A 13673-nucleotide genomic window follows, 5' to 3' on the forward strand; every position below is an offset into this window, starting at 1 on the left:
AGGGGTGCCGAAGTGGGTCAGCCAGCTGCAGCTCATTGGCGGGGGGCCCTGGTTCTTGGCGCCAACGGAGGCTCATTGCCGGGAACGGATCGGGAAGGCTCGACCGGGGCTCGTCCAGGTACGATGTACGTACACGTGTACCTGCCTAGCATTCACATAGTAGGTACCCAGGTACCTGTTTGTTTGCCTGCCCGGCTGTCGTGAACAGACGAATTCGAATTCATCCCATTCTCATCCATCCCCTCATGAAGGCCCAGGCCCACCTCTTCCACGCCTCCCGTCCCCTCGCGCCCGCGTTCCGAACTGCCGTTGATCTCGAAGCCTGATGCTCTGTGGTATGCCGGTCCAATCGCCGCCACCCGCATTCCCCCAGTTTCTGCTAGGGCTATCCTTCCCTCCCCCCCAATTTCCCAACAGCCGGCGTTGACAGGGGGACTCGGCTTAACATGACAACCCCCGCAATCGCTTCCCCAGGTGGCTGAATGCGAAGGAGCCCAATCCCAGAGGCTCATCGTCATTTCGTGCAAAGATAAAGGTCAAGCGGCTCCACACACCAATTGAGCCTCACTCCCGTCCCAACAATAAGCTTTACTATCAGATGAAGAGAGAAACCGGGATGGTGGGCCAGCGAAACCAGGAAAACACGTACGGAGCAATTTGCTGAGATTGCATCCGTCATGCACACAGCACAGCGGTAGCGCCTGCGTGGCGGTACCGAGTTTATCCAATATCGAGCCGCATGCCCTAATTCCAAAGAGGGCAGTGACCGGCGGAAGCTCCTGCGGCGGCGGTTCTTGGCAGATACCACCAAGCAACCATCCGAGGTCTCATCAGCGGTAATTGCTTCCGTCAGGTCAATCCAGCCACACACATGACCGATGCTCACCCCGGTCCCTGGTCCCTGGTCCCTACGTCCCCCAACGCCTTCTTCCCAGGTGCTAAGCGCGAGCCTGCGCCGCCGTCCTGTCAATGTCAATGGGCATGATGCGGGGCCATCATATCGAGTCCGACATCTCGCCGTGATCCTACAATTGCCAGACCATGTTACAGGAATACGCAGTACACATGTCATAATCCATGCGAAACTGCCCGCTAGCTTGCTGACGAGACCCAATGTCGCACCCGGAAGAGGAGAAAACGAGAAGAGGGCCGCAAACGCAAACAACATCAAAAGCCGTCGGCGAAGTCAAGACCAGCCGGGTCACGCAGATCCATAGGAAATTAATCGTTACTGCAGAGCCTCCCTCGTTAACCCGTTCCCCGTGCATTCCCCATTCCAAGAGGGAGCCCTCACGATCTAGAATGTGTCAATAGAAGGCGTAAACACGATCAAGAGTAGGCCCGAACTTGCCGTGAGATATTTTTGGACGAGGCGACATGATGGGGTTGCAGCCTGCACACTAGGTTGCATATCTATAATACAAGCGCCAGATCGCGGATCGCTGGCCGTTATGCCCTTGCAGCAATGTGACGCAACTCTACTCCAGCTGGGCAGACACACGGTTTGACCAGTGCTAAGACTGCAGGCTGTGGAAGCTCCGGCTTGGAGGGTTGGGAACGTATTGTGTAAATAGAGTTCAGGCAGGAGGCAGGAACGGTGTATGCGATCTAATTACTCATTACTGAGCTGACCGCGAGGATGTGCTTGTCAAGTTACCCCGGATCATATGATTGCCACATGGTATGTACTTACCTACCTGTTTGCCTAGAGAGATGGCGGAGTTGCCGTCCATGGATAGATCCTATCCTTCAATTTAAGCTCTCGACCGAACCATGGGTAGTGTCACTGCGCCAACCAAGCTGCTGGGACGTGATTAAAGTGGCGGTTTCCACGAACGGGGCGACGTCCTCAATGGGGATCCAATCCGAGGAGGGATCCAAGCTCAACGCCACAGGCCAATCAAGCAAACAAAGGGATCGATGGTCATATCCAGTCCAAGCGCCGATAACCGTAGGCAAGTTTCGTATAATCATGGGGCAGAAGGTATCCATGTGTGGTTGGCCAGTCCAATTGGTGAAAGGTTGGGCTGCCTTCTCGTGCCGGAACTGGTGGCCGACATTCCACTTTCAGCTCGCAGCCGGGCATTCCATCTCACACTTCAACGGAGGAACGTCGTTCCAGTTTCCACTTGGTTTAATGTAACCATCTATCACGTGGCGGCCACAAGCAGCAAGTGATGGTCCTGAATTCCTTTCTTGACCATCAGGTCCATCATTGGGCGGTGGAATTTGGCTCCTTTGATTTTGGGTTGAGTTCTTTGTCTCTCCTGCCCCTTGACATGTGGCCAACACTATCTTCGTTTTGACACCGTCTAAATCCGTGTCGTCCATTGTACTGTCGCCAAAGCTCAAACAAGCTCACCGTCCTCGGACAGTTTCTTTGTTACTCATGAATCCCCCTTTGTCTCTTTCATGCTCTACTACGAAACAAGGCAAAACAAAAGGGAGAGAATGAAGAACAATAAGTATTATACAAGCCGCCGGGGCCAGCCTCATCGACTATATATTCCACGCCAGGACACCAGACTGCATCTCTCCTTCCTCATGATCAACAGGACACTCCTCCCAGGTAAGTGACATACTCCCCCCCCCCAGAAAAGACTGATACTCCGAGTCAGGTGAGTCGAGATCAAACGACACTACAAAATGACGGACCTGATGCTCCTCCTGATTATTGCCTTCGTCATCGGCGCCGCCAATGCGGGCCCCGTTCGCCTCAACTCCACGACTCTCAAGAATCCAGTCCGACGATCCGAGGACGGCCACACCATGCTGCCCGACAGCAGCCTTTCCCCGTACGCCATTGCGGGGATCGCTCTCGGCTCCTTCTTCCTCATCGTGGGCATCGCGGGCGTCTCCGCATGCCTCAGAGCCCGCCACATCAAGGCATTCAACCGGGCAAGGGAGGGTCAGCCGGGATTCGAGTCGGAGGAAGATCGCGGTCGCTCCATCAACGTCCGCCGGGAAGAACTCCGCCTGGGTTCGGTGCCTGCGAGGGGCATGCCCCAAACCCCAGTTCTGCGCGGCCAGGCCCTCGGTGCAATCGGTGAGGCGTCTCTCGAGGCTCTTGCCCTCCCAAGGCCTGCGGTTTCCCGTCACACCGAAAACCCAGCGGTCAGGGAGGGTGCGGCCCAATGAGTTGTGACATCTGCAGACTGGTGAGTACGGGAAGGATGGTTCCTGGGAGGCCTATTGGCCCCCTGGCACCTCCCCCTTCTCTCTTTCCTATCTTTTTTTTTCTGGAGGTATGTCCCCCTCTCTTATTTCTTTTTTCTGGAATACCCCCGTCTGGGGGTATCCCCTTTCTCTTAGAGCACTCTTCTCTGGGAGTGCTCCCTCTTCCTTCTCCTGTTTGGCTTTTGGTTTGCAAGATTTCATTTGGTCCTCAGACAGATTGTCATTCAACCCCTGAGTATTGCTGTAGAGTACACTGAGCCGTTAGATTTAAAGGCCAAAAATAAAACAAACTCTCTGCTCAACAAAATATAATGAAAATGTGAAAACGTGAGATGCACGAGAACAACCATGACATTGCTGCTGCAAAACACAGCAAATTACATGGTGGGTAGCACCCTTCATATAGCATCTGGGTCACAGAGGCAGTCATGCCCCATTCCCTATTCCAGATCTCCATGATCTGGAGCTCACCCATCAGTAAGAGACGTAGCTGCCATTCAGAGGATACGGTCGCAAAATGGGCTCCAGTGCAGAGTTCCGACTTGAGATCATGGTTTTACTACTACACCGACGATCATCCACCGAAGTTCCAACAGCAAGTCCACCAAATATGACTTTTTGAAAGGAAAACAAGAAGAAAACGTAGACCTCTGCGAATAGGGGAAAACACAGGATAAGGGGCTAGCACAGACGAGATATTGGCAAAGTCGTAACTGAGGAATGGAGAGAAGGGGACGAAAATGGCATCCCCTGATAAATAAAGTAGGGAAAGCGTGACGATAACCCCAATAAGTCACGTCACGCTTCAGTTCTTAATTTTGGTTTTTTCTCCCGTTGCAGGTGCCGGGGTGAACCGCGGACCATGGATTTTGGCCCTCGCCCGGAGGGAATTTAGAGTCGGGGGGTGAATGAGCAGGGTCGGACCATGCCAGCGGCACTTCGGGGGCCATAACCTCGGCCGATATCTAAAGGTGTTGTGGACGCAATCGTCGAAGGCTATCAGGAAGAGTGGACTAGTTCGGGGCAGGATGGTAATGCTGAGCAAAGAAGGGCAGAAAAGCGTGGCGAGAGGCTGACTGGGCTCTTCTGGTCTGGTGTAGAGCAAAAAGTTATTTGTTGATCTGTTATGGATGAATCCTGGAGTAGATTTGATGTTTCCCTTAAGCAAAAATTCCGATTCCCAACGGCAATCGAAGTCGATATCAATGCCGTTTTGACGGACGGCACAGGGGCTGTAAGAATTGTACGAGCAACTCTCGGGCTTTGTTATGATTATCAAGTCATAAGGTGTCCCTGCAAACATTCTGAGACTCTAGCGAGTCGAACCTTAGGAAATGGAGAAGAAATCTAACCACCATCATGTCGGGCAAGTGCCAAGTGAAAGAGCTCGTCCTTACCTCCGTGGCAGCCATAAGATCAGTGATAGACAGGATACTTGGATAGGAAAGGGGGCGTCTGGACAGCAAAGCACAACACCAAGCACAAGGTCTGGTGGACTAGAATAATTAATGACAGAAGTCAGGATTCCTAACCTAGGTAGGGCTAATTGCATGACAGCACGCACAACACTATCTTACAGACGGGCCCGAAAAACCACCACTCCAGACACCCGGGCTACTCGGCAGCGACAACCCTTCTTGGACTCGCAGTGTCGGGCAGACCATTTTGTGACGAGGCTCGAGGTTAAGTAGGAATTGGTAGTACAGGATACTCTTTATCTCCATAGGAGTGCCGCGCCAGCGTGATATCCCAGCCAACGTAGCCGCACGCAGTGAAAAATACAAAACCCTATAGAGGTAGTTGATGAGACGAATCAGCCCACTGGATAGTGGGTCATCGATCGCTCAGCCATTATGCTCCCCCGGTTGCTGCCGATATCACCCACTGGTGACCTCCCTTCAAGTGCGCCAGTTCCCTTCCTTGAGGGCAACAACAAGGCGAGGCGCCCCAGACATCCTTGGAAAACCATCACCCTAACGCCAAGAAACAATCAAAGGGGGGGTGAGGAGGAAGAGCGCGGCATAGGTGATTCGGGAAGTTTTCTGCTCTGTATTGGGGGCTCATTCCGCTAGAATTGCCGCATATCATTTAAATGCAGATTCTTGGCCCACCGGGGGAGCTTCCGATCGCGCTCGAACAAGAAGCCGCAATTGTTACAGAGAGACTGCGAACAAGTCAGTAATGGCTGAGGGCAAGCCGACGTTGAACTCGGGTGACCGAGGCACGTCGGAAAGCACGGGGTGTTCTCGGTTGTACGTACCCTTGGGCCATGGGGCCCGTCGCGGACCGCCCAGACACTAGTTCCCCAGATCCTGCAATGGGCGCAGCGCCACGTCGCCCGCTCGTTCTCCGCGAGCGTGCCTCCCCCGCCGTAGCCGCCCGCCGCCCCGCCGACGTCCGGCGTCATACGCCCGCCCGGCGTCCCCGACCGGCCGAGCGGGGACAGGCTTCGGAACCGCTTCTTCTTCTTGCTACGCTCTCCCCGGCCCATCCGCTCCTCCTCCTGCTCGATCAGGCCGCCGAAGCCGAAGCCGGCCGGCACGCCACCGGCCATACCGGTATTGCTGCTAAACCGCGCGGTTTCACGTCGGAGCCGTCGTATCTGCCGCTCCCGGTCGCCCTCGCGCTTCTCGATCTCTTCTTTCGAGAGTATCTCAATCTTGGGCTCCCACTCGTCGGCGAGGTGCTCTGGGTCGTACCGCCACCCGGCGCCTTCCCCGCCCGCTGTCGGGGCAGCGTCGTTGGGATAGTCCGCAGCGCTCGAGACGCCGCCGAGCGCCCAGCCCGATACCAAACCCCCGGACTCGCAGGCCTCCTTCTTCAGCCGGAGAACTGCTTCGTAGATGGCGTGGGTCATGGCGGGTACCCACTCTCCAACTAGGCCTAGGTCTGCACACGTCTGTTTCGCGAACGCTTCGGCGGTTCCAGGAGGGTGTAGCAGCGACCACTCGAACTTGTCGGTATAGACCTGAGACGAGAGGTTGATGTTCAAATTAATAATGCACCGGTATGTGTCATCCGGACTGAAGTCATCCGAATCAGGCGGGATTGGCGAGGCCCTCGCCGTAATGTCGCCATTGGCGGTACGAACCGTGGCCGGAGTGGTCGGAGCCAGCTTAGACGGCGTGGATGGCATTGTGACATTGCCCACAGGAGTATCTGCTCGGCTGACGGACAAGTGGTTCGGCGCCGGTGTCGCTGGCTCGTGGCCGGTCGCGGGCTTTGATGCTCCCGGCGCAGTATTGTGATGATTCTGGGCGTGAAAGAGTGGATGGAGGGCGACGCCCGCATATTCCTCCAACTGGGTCCGAATCTGCTTGCTGATTTCTGCGATCATGGCGGAGCGGTTGGGAAGGTCAAGGTCTTGGACTAGCGTCTGCGCAAACACATCTGTCGTCATTAGTGTTTCGTGGAGGTTCCATAGGAAGGTGTCCCTCAATCGGTAGGGTACCGTCATCTCCTGTGGTTTATATACCGGATTGTTGGGGTCCACATTGGGGGCCACAAGCGGGAAAGGCGCAGCAGGAATGAATGATGGGACGTCGACGTCGATCCGAATTGGGATCAAAGTCTGAGGAAGACAGGCTTGGGCGTAATTTTGCGCGTCCGACTTTGGACCGCGTGTTCTTACCATCCAGTCGCGCCAGATGCCTTGTACTTCGACTGGTTCAAAGGTGTCCTTCCCGACCTTCTCGCTCGGGTCGACCTTGGAGACACTGTCATCCCGTCGTAAGCTCCGCAGACCGGTCGGACGCCGGCGGGTATCATCGTCATCGTAGTCGTAGTCATCATAGCCATCCTCGGCATAGTTGATGATTGTAGTGCCTCTTTTGGTCGTTCGTGCCAAGGGACCCGATGGGGCGGTATTGGGGAGGACGGGAGTGAGAAGGGAGTTATTGTAGGTGCGCAATCGTGGCGCGTACGAGCTGATATAGCCCTGCGGCGGCGCGCGACCCGCCATATTATCGACTGCAAGAGTGATGGCACGAGATATTTATGTCATAGCGGGACCACCTCGAAGGGGGGGTTGCTTCGGGACACCTGAGAATCAGTCCGACGGTTGGTGAACGCCGGCGGCAGCTCGCGCTACAGAGGTACGTGTGTCGAGAGGCCAATTATAGCGGTAATCAATCGGGTAAGAATAGGAAACGGGTACTCGTGGATGAATGGGGGAATGCGATTTGTTGAGCTCTTCGTAAGTGTGTTTATCGCGGGCGCCTGTCTGCCTACGTTTTTGCTTTCGCGTCCAGAACTCGACGTGACAGAAATTGGCTGCGCTAATCCGCAATAGGCTTAGCTTCCAACACAGCCCATCACGTGGGTCGGAGCCTCATCGCCTTATCTGACATGTATCTGACATCCAATCATCAACCGTGAAGGGAGCTTCTATTTGTATTACCTGCCCTGGCAGGCAGCCAGCTATGTATTGTGCATCATTTAATGGGAATTTGATCGTCCAGACTGCCAACCACACAAAAACTGCTCACTGGAACCTCAATCACAGATAACGGAATGATTTTCTATTTGGTTACACTACTTTACAAACATGGCCAGGCCTCACTCAGTGGAGGATATCCGTGGCACTCTCAACCAGCAGGACTGTTGAGACTTCAGGGAGAACAGCCAACTCACGAAGCCATCCCGTGAGCAAGTTATTTAAGCTGTTAATCGAACAAATACAGATCCCAAAAGGGTGATCCGACAATCCTGGCAATGCCCGTCCAGGAGAATTAGTACTCCGACAATCGTAATATGTAACCACCTCCATAAGAAGCAGTGACTTTTCCACCATCAACTAATCTTTACCACATCGGCATGTCCGAAGGAGACAACGCGGACTGGCTCTCAAATAACACGAGCAAACCCCTGCCATCCATCCCGCCAGAGGCGAGCAGACATACCCAGGAAACCCGAGTGGCTACCGGGGGGAACGGCATCATCCACGCCAAAATATTCCCCCACCTTGGTCTCCTCCACGTGCCTACTGCCAGACCCGGCGCTGGCGCGGTGGGTCGAAGGGCGGCGTGACGGGCCGCTGGTCGCCGCACTTGAGCTTCCAGAGCCGCAGCATCGGGCCGTACTGCTGTAGGGTGGTTTTGACGAACTCCTCCGGCGCGAGCCAGACCCGGCGGTAGTAGGCGCCCTGGTCCGGCGTGGTCGTCACCTGGACGACGCCCTCCTCGTCGAGGTACAGGCGGTTGACCCCGGACCTACGGTGGGCGCGCTTCGCGCCTCGGATGGCGGCATTGATTATCTTGCCCCAGCGGTATTTGGTCATGTGGAAGCCCTCGTCGAACATGGGGCGGATCGAGTTGAAATTGGGGATGGGATCCCTGATTCGGGCCAGGATACGGTTCATGACGCTGAGCCGCAGTTGATGCGCGATGCCCTCCCGGTACTCACGCGGCGAGGGCGGCTTGAAGGTTTCCAGTGGAAAGCTTTGGATGGACTTGATGCGGTGGACTCGCTGGGACTCGTATTGCTCCCAGAGACACAACTGCTCCTTCCAACCATATTGACCGCCGGTGAAATCGATCGCGAACCGCTCATCCGTAGCTAGGGTGACTCGCAATACGTGATGATCAAAGAACATGTTGTTTCGGACGGTATCCCCTGGCTGGGTATGCGCCCTCTCATCCTCGGGGCCCCCGAGACGAATGGGAGTGAGTTGCCGCCCGCACCAAGTAACAGAGACGCGAGCATTCTTGGGCGACACGATCACTACCTCAATGTTGGAGCACATGGCTAATTGCTTGTCAGTCTAACTCTGCCTAGGACAGTTGAAGAGAAGTGGTAAACTCACGCATCAGCAGCTCGCTCAGCAGCGGCATTCCATAGGCCAGCGCCGCTGCGCTCTCCCCGTAATATATGGCCGCTTCACCATCCAAGTGGAACATGACTCTCTGGGCTATGCTGTCCATGGTATACATGTTTCGCTGGAGGATCTGCTGCTTTATCCTCTCCCCCTCAAGTATCGCACCCCCAAGCGTGTGGAGCGCTTCCTGGGTCGCTGCCTTGACGTCCTGGGTGAGAGAGCCGAGACTGGTGCCGGGGCCGCCGCAGTAGTTGTGCCCCCGAGGCAGTGCATGCGGCAACCCGGGCCTGGTCAAGGTCGTCGGGTGCCGATTATTCACCGCCTTGGCGGGGAAGCGCCCGATGACGAGACCGCCGACGAAGGCTCGCGGGTTGTTGCCCACTCGGCTGAGCTCCTGGCTTCTCCTCTGCTGGGCGGGAGATAGCGCCAATGTGTTGTCTCGGTAGTCGCGATTCAGCACCGGCGGCGGCATTTCATTCATTCCCAGAGGCGTCCAATCCGGCCCGTCGTGATCGTCACGGACCATGCTTTCAGGTGTGGCTGCGCGGGTGTATCGGTCGACGTCCCGGGGGTAGCTCACGACTAGAATGCCCTGGCGGCTGGCCACAACCCTGCCGGTTGGTCGGTAGTATGTCTGGCGGAAAAACGGTCGGAGGATTGCATGGATCAGGCTTGTAGCTTTGAAGACTTCCTTCCGGGTACGGCAGACGTTCCCATGAGCGTTCAGGTGCTTGGTCCGACACGTCTCGCTGCAATACTGGGTCTGGAGGTGTGCTCCGTCTACCATGACACAACACTCGTGGCAGGCGAAGTCGGGGTTCTCCTTCATACAGAATGCGCAGTTGCTTGGCCCAGCCGACGGAAGGCCCATGCTGGCATACTTATCCAGGGCTTCTTCGTAGACCCAGTTCTTGGTGAGGCCAAGTTGCCAATCGGTGGTCAGCGCTTCTTCCTTGTACCCATCCTGTCGGCCTTGGGCACTCCACTCAGCGAATCGGTGCCAGCGAGCCTCAAGCGGTAGCAGGTCAGGATGGTCTTTCTTCGGGCCCTCTCCGGGAGTCTCCTGGTGATCCCTCAGACTCTGGCTCACGGAGGGTAGGCTTGCCAGAGGGAACCGCTGTGCGGCTGTCGCGAGGTCTTGGATGAAGTGGTCCGCAGTATGGCCCAAGTCACCAAGTGCCTTTTTAGCAATGAGGAGGTAGAACTCTGCAATATTGCTCATAGGCAGGTTGGAACGCGCCATTTTGTGAACGAAGTCGAGAAGAGCGTTCACGACTATTTGGTTTCCCGCGGCGTCATTCTCGCTCGCGTAATAGGCCTCTGGAGCTCCTAGGTTCCAAAACAGCCGCCCAACGGGGTCGGCTGGTTGGCCCGGTGAAATTCCCGCGTCGCCCATCGATGAGAAATGGACTGTCTGCGGCTTGGTTAGTTGTTTATTTTGTCATCACCTGGATCTGGGATCCTGGGATATGCCCTTGGGATCCGAACAGAGTAATGGGATGGCGGATTTCTGAGATTGCCCGTACTTACCTCCGTAGTAGGTGCTTGCCCTATGGTATGGATGATCGGGGCGATGATGTAGTTCGGAGGAATATCGCGAGGATGGGAGGTTGAGGACCAAGATTTTTGTGCTCTCGGATGAAAGGAAAGAACCTGAAGGATCCTCTCTTTGCAGAGTTTTCTTGGAGGAAGGTACACAATTCGGAAGAAGATGGAAGACAGCGGAGAGGAACAGAAGTGTGCTCGGGTAGTCAGAGATCCGCTTAATCAGGTCGTGGAAGAGAGGTCGGGGAAGGGAGGTCGGTTAAGGTGGCTTGGATCTGGAAGGACTTATCATCACCGAGCAGTTGCCATGCTCTCTCCTCCACTGTCCTTTGTTACAACAAGGGAAAATGGATCATGGGAGAGCAACTCTTGAAACACACGAGTTGCACAATCGAGCTTGAGAATATGGATATCAAGGTGGGATACACTCTCAAAGACGGAATCCTGGGCCTTCTGTGGCTCTATCCGAGTCCCTTCGAGCCCCCTATTCTTCTCCTGCTGATAGATCTTTCGACATCTCTCTGCATCGATTATGAACCACGTTTAGGTTTCGATTGATATCAACGGCCGTCTCCCTCCGTATTATACGCCCTGTTCCTGTCCGAAGCACCTGATCGATCGATGACTATGAATGACCTCGGCATGAAGGGGTTCCCTGCTCTCTCTTCCGGTCTTGAGCGAGAAGCCACCGCTCCTTGTGTCCGCCCTTAAAATTTGAATTATCTCGGGTGCTTACCTAGTTGACGACATTGGAGATTCTAATCAGAGGGAGGCTCAGTCTATGAATTACTGGTTAAACAAGACCCCAATCTCGTCACCAGGAAATTACATTTCCTCCTTCGGACCTGAGCACTCGCCGCCGCCTTAGACTGAGCCACGCTGAGATATCCCTGGCTCGCCCGGCTATGGGTGTTGCCGTTCTATGCTGCCTCAGGCTAACCGCCCCGCCATTTGTGGCTGCATATACGCATGGCGTTCATGAAACTTCGTTAGGTTGGACCGTAGATAAGACGCGTGCGAAGCAACTCGCTCGTCTAAGACCTGATGGCCTTGAATGTAATACAAAATCTCGAGAAACCACTGAGCAGCAGAGACACAATAAAGACACGGACTTGGCATCGAGGGGGCCTCTAACAGATTCCGTGCAAGAAGAGACCTCCTAAAACAACAACCAGAGGATGGTCCCAGAATCAAAGGACCGGCACATCGATTTGGGCTGGATTGGACTTTTGGCCGGACCAGTGCTGGCAGGCTAGAAGACCTCCTACTCTGCCCGCTGCCCTGGCCAGACCACGGCGATTCGCCGTTCCAATACGACGCGGCACGGAATCGAATTTTCCGCGGCAAACAAAATGGGGGATAATTGACTTCCTTTCATTCGCTCAGCACCATTCGCCGGCTGCGTGCATGTGGTCACAATATCTCCTCGTGCGAAAAAAGGTTCTGCTTCTCTCATCTCCAATACAATACATGGCGAAACCCCCGAAGACGGTGGACACGGGGTCAAAGTCCATCAACGCCACCTTTTGGAACCGACTTTTAACCCTTTTCGCGTACCGAGTAACGCGATATCGGTATTTTCGTCTTTCAGGCCCAGGCTCGGGATCAATTGTTTATGTGACATCCAAACTATGCATCAAGGCATCACGCTTCACAACGCTCGCCGAGGCAAACGCGATGCAATTCGTATCTCGGAATACCTCGATACCAGTCCCGAAGATATACTGCGCCTTCAAACACAAGGCTATCACGTATATTGTCATGGAGAGGATCGACGGTACAATGGCAAATGATGGCTGGGGTTTCCGGTCGCCAGAGTCAAAGATGCGAATTCTAGAGCAGCTAAAATCAATGATCAACCAACTTCGCAACATTCCGCCACCAGACGACATCGGGGTCGCGAATGTCGACGGTGGGCCGATTTTTGATGAACGTCTTCCGAATAAGTCCATCTGGGGTCCTTTCCGAACCATCAACGACTTTCACAGGGAGCTTCGAGATGGGATCGAGGCCAGCCAGCTCGACGACACATCTGCGACGGGGCTTCGTGAGCTGTGCGCTTTCCACGATGAGCCGTGGCCGAGACCCGTCTTCACACATGGCGACTTGAGCAGTTTCAACATCATGGTTCGGGGTGACGAAGTCGTGGGTATCATTGACTGGGAAACGGCAGGGTGGATGCCGCCGTACTGGGAATACGCTTCAGCCTGGAATGCTGCTCCGATGAATGAGTTTTGGCAGGACGAGGTGGACAAGTTTGTTACGCCTATGCCGCGAGAGTTGGAAATGGAAGCAATCAGACGGAGATGGTTTGCAGCAATCTAATGTGGACTCCACCGACATCCGCGTGGTAGAGCTCCTGCTAGGCTCTGGGAATGAGCCATTCGTTTGCAATCTTCACGCAGCCAACTTAAACGACGACCCTGACTATGAGACGATTTTATACTGTTGGGGGGCGCCTATCTTTGACGCAGAACTCTGTATCAAGGATAAAGAATGAGGAAGCCTGGAGGTCCCAGGCCAGCCTGACTACCGCTTACGCGTTGAGGAAGTCTACAAAGAGTGGAAAATCTCCGCGCTGCTCGTTTGCAGGCGTTTGAGCCTATTGCCCATAGGGTGGTCTCATTGGTGGGATTCGTAGGGAGACTGCAGTTCAACCGACATTTGAGACGGCGGTCACTTTCGTTGTGGACTTGGGGAACAGAGAAGCTGCAGCTTTTGGTCTTCAACCGGATTCCATGGTATCTGCTAAGGGCCGCTAGCCCAACTGGTCCTGGAATTTTGAAACTGACTCGGGAAGTTGCATGGGGAGAAGAGCCATTGCTTGAACCCAGCTCTCTATGGGTCGACATGGAGAGATACCCCGGTTGGTCGGGATGTGGCGCCAACGATGACTCTAATATGATGCGTCTTTTGGAGGAGGGACACCCGCCCCCATATTTCGCGGGATTTCTCTCCTCCCACTCACCTATTTCTTACCAGGCCAAACGTTTTTCTGGCTGAACTACTACAGTGCCTTCCTCCGCTAAGGCCCAACTCTTTTCACCACCAACTGGAAGTGACCACGCTCGCCAAACTCGCCAACCTACCTTACCTACCTATCCATTCGGCCAGAAAACACATAGTCCCCATGTCC

At 54.8% G+C, this 13673-nt stretch overlaps 5 protein-coding genes across 5 annotated transcripts; 2 read left to right on the forward strand and 3 right to left on the reverse strand.

Moving 5' to 3' along the window:
- Positions 1-149: 149 nt before the first annotated feature.
- On the reverse strand, positions 150-1608 carry QBC33DRAFT_523786 (uncharacterized protein). The gene has a single exon (XM_060426667.1). It carries the CDS (start codon positions 1166-1168, stop codon positions 515-517), a length of 654 nt encoding a protein of 217 aa, XP_060287672.1. The 5' UTR covers positions 1169-1608; the 3' UTR covers positions 150-514.
- A 1038-nt stretch (positions 1609-2646) lies between these two features.
- Positions 2647-3138, forward strand: QBC33DRAFT_510978 (uncharacterized protein; the record flags this gene model as incomplete). Its single annotated transcript, XM_060425803.1, has 1 exon — positions 2647-3138. The coding sequence occupies one exon, from the start codon at positions 2647-2649 to the stop codon at positions 3136-3138; it is 492 nt and encodes a 163-aa protein (XP_060287673.1).
- A 1918-nt stretch (positions 3139-5056) lies between these two features.
- On the reverse strand, positions 5057-7399 carry QBC33DRAFT_154959 (putative snf5-domain-containing protein). The gene is made up of 2 exons (XM_060422187.1): positions 5438-7399; positions 5057-5341 (listed from the first exon to the last, which is right to left on the reverse strand). Exons 1-2 carry the CDS (start codon positions 7136-7138, stop codon positions 5246-5248), a joined length of 1797 nt encoding a protein of 598 aa, XP_060287674.1. The 5' UTR covers positions 7139-7399; the 3' UTR covers positions 5057-5245.
- Positions 7400-8158: 759 nt separating this feature from the next.
- On the reverse strand, positions 8159-10235 carry QBC33DRAFT_510980 (uncharacterized protein; the record flags this gene model as incomplete). The annotated part of the gene is made up of 2 exons (XM_060425804.1): positions 8159-8922; positions 8981-10235. The coding sequence occupies 2 exons, from the start codon at positions 10233-10235 to the stop codon at positions 8159-8161; spliced, it is 2019 nt and encodes a 672-aa protein (XP_060287675.1).
- Positions 10236-11442: 1207 nt separating this feature from the next.
- Positions 11443-12862, forward strand: QBC33DRAFT_575487 (kinase-like domain-containing protein; the record flags this gene model as incomplete). The annotated part of the gene is made up of 2 exons (XM_060430833.1): positions 11443-11454; positions 12047-12862. The coding sequence occupies 2 exons, from the start codon at positions 11443-11445 to the stop codon at positions 12860-12862; spliced, it is 828 nt and encodes a 275-aa protein (XP_060287676.1).
- Between the last annotated feature and the right edge of the window lie 811 nt (positions 12863-13673).

The sequence above is a fragment of the Phialemonium atrogriseum genome (genome assembly GCF_030411735.1).
Source record: "Phialemonium atrogriseum strain 8032-3 unplaced genomic scaffold QBC33scaffold_2, whole genome shotgun sequence".
Classification (NCBI taxonomy): domain Eukaryota; kingdom Fungi; phylum Ascomycota; class Sordariomycetes; order Cephalothecales; family Cephalothecaceae; genus Phialemonium; species Phialemonium atrogriseum.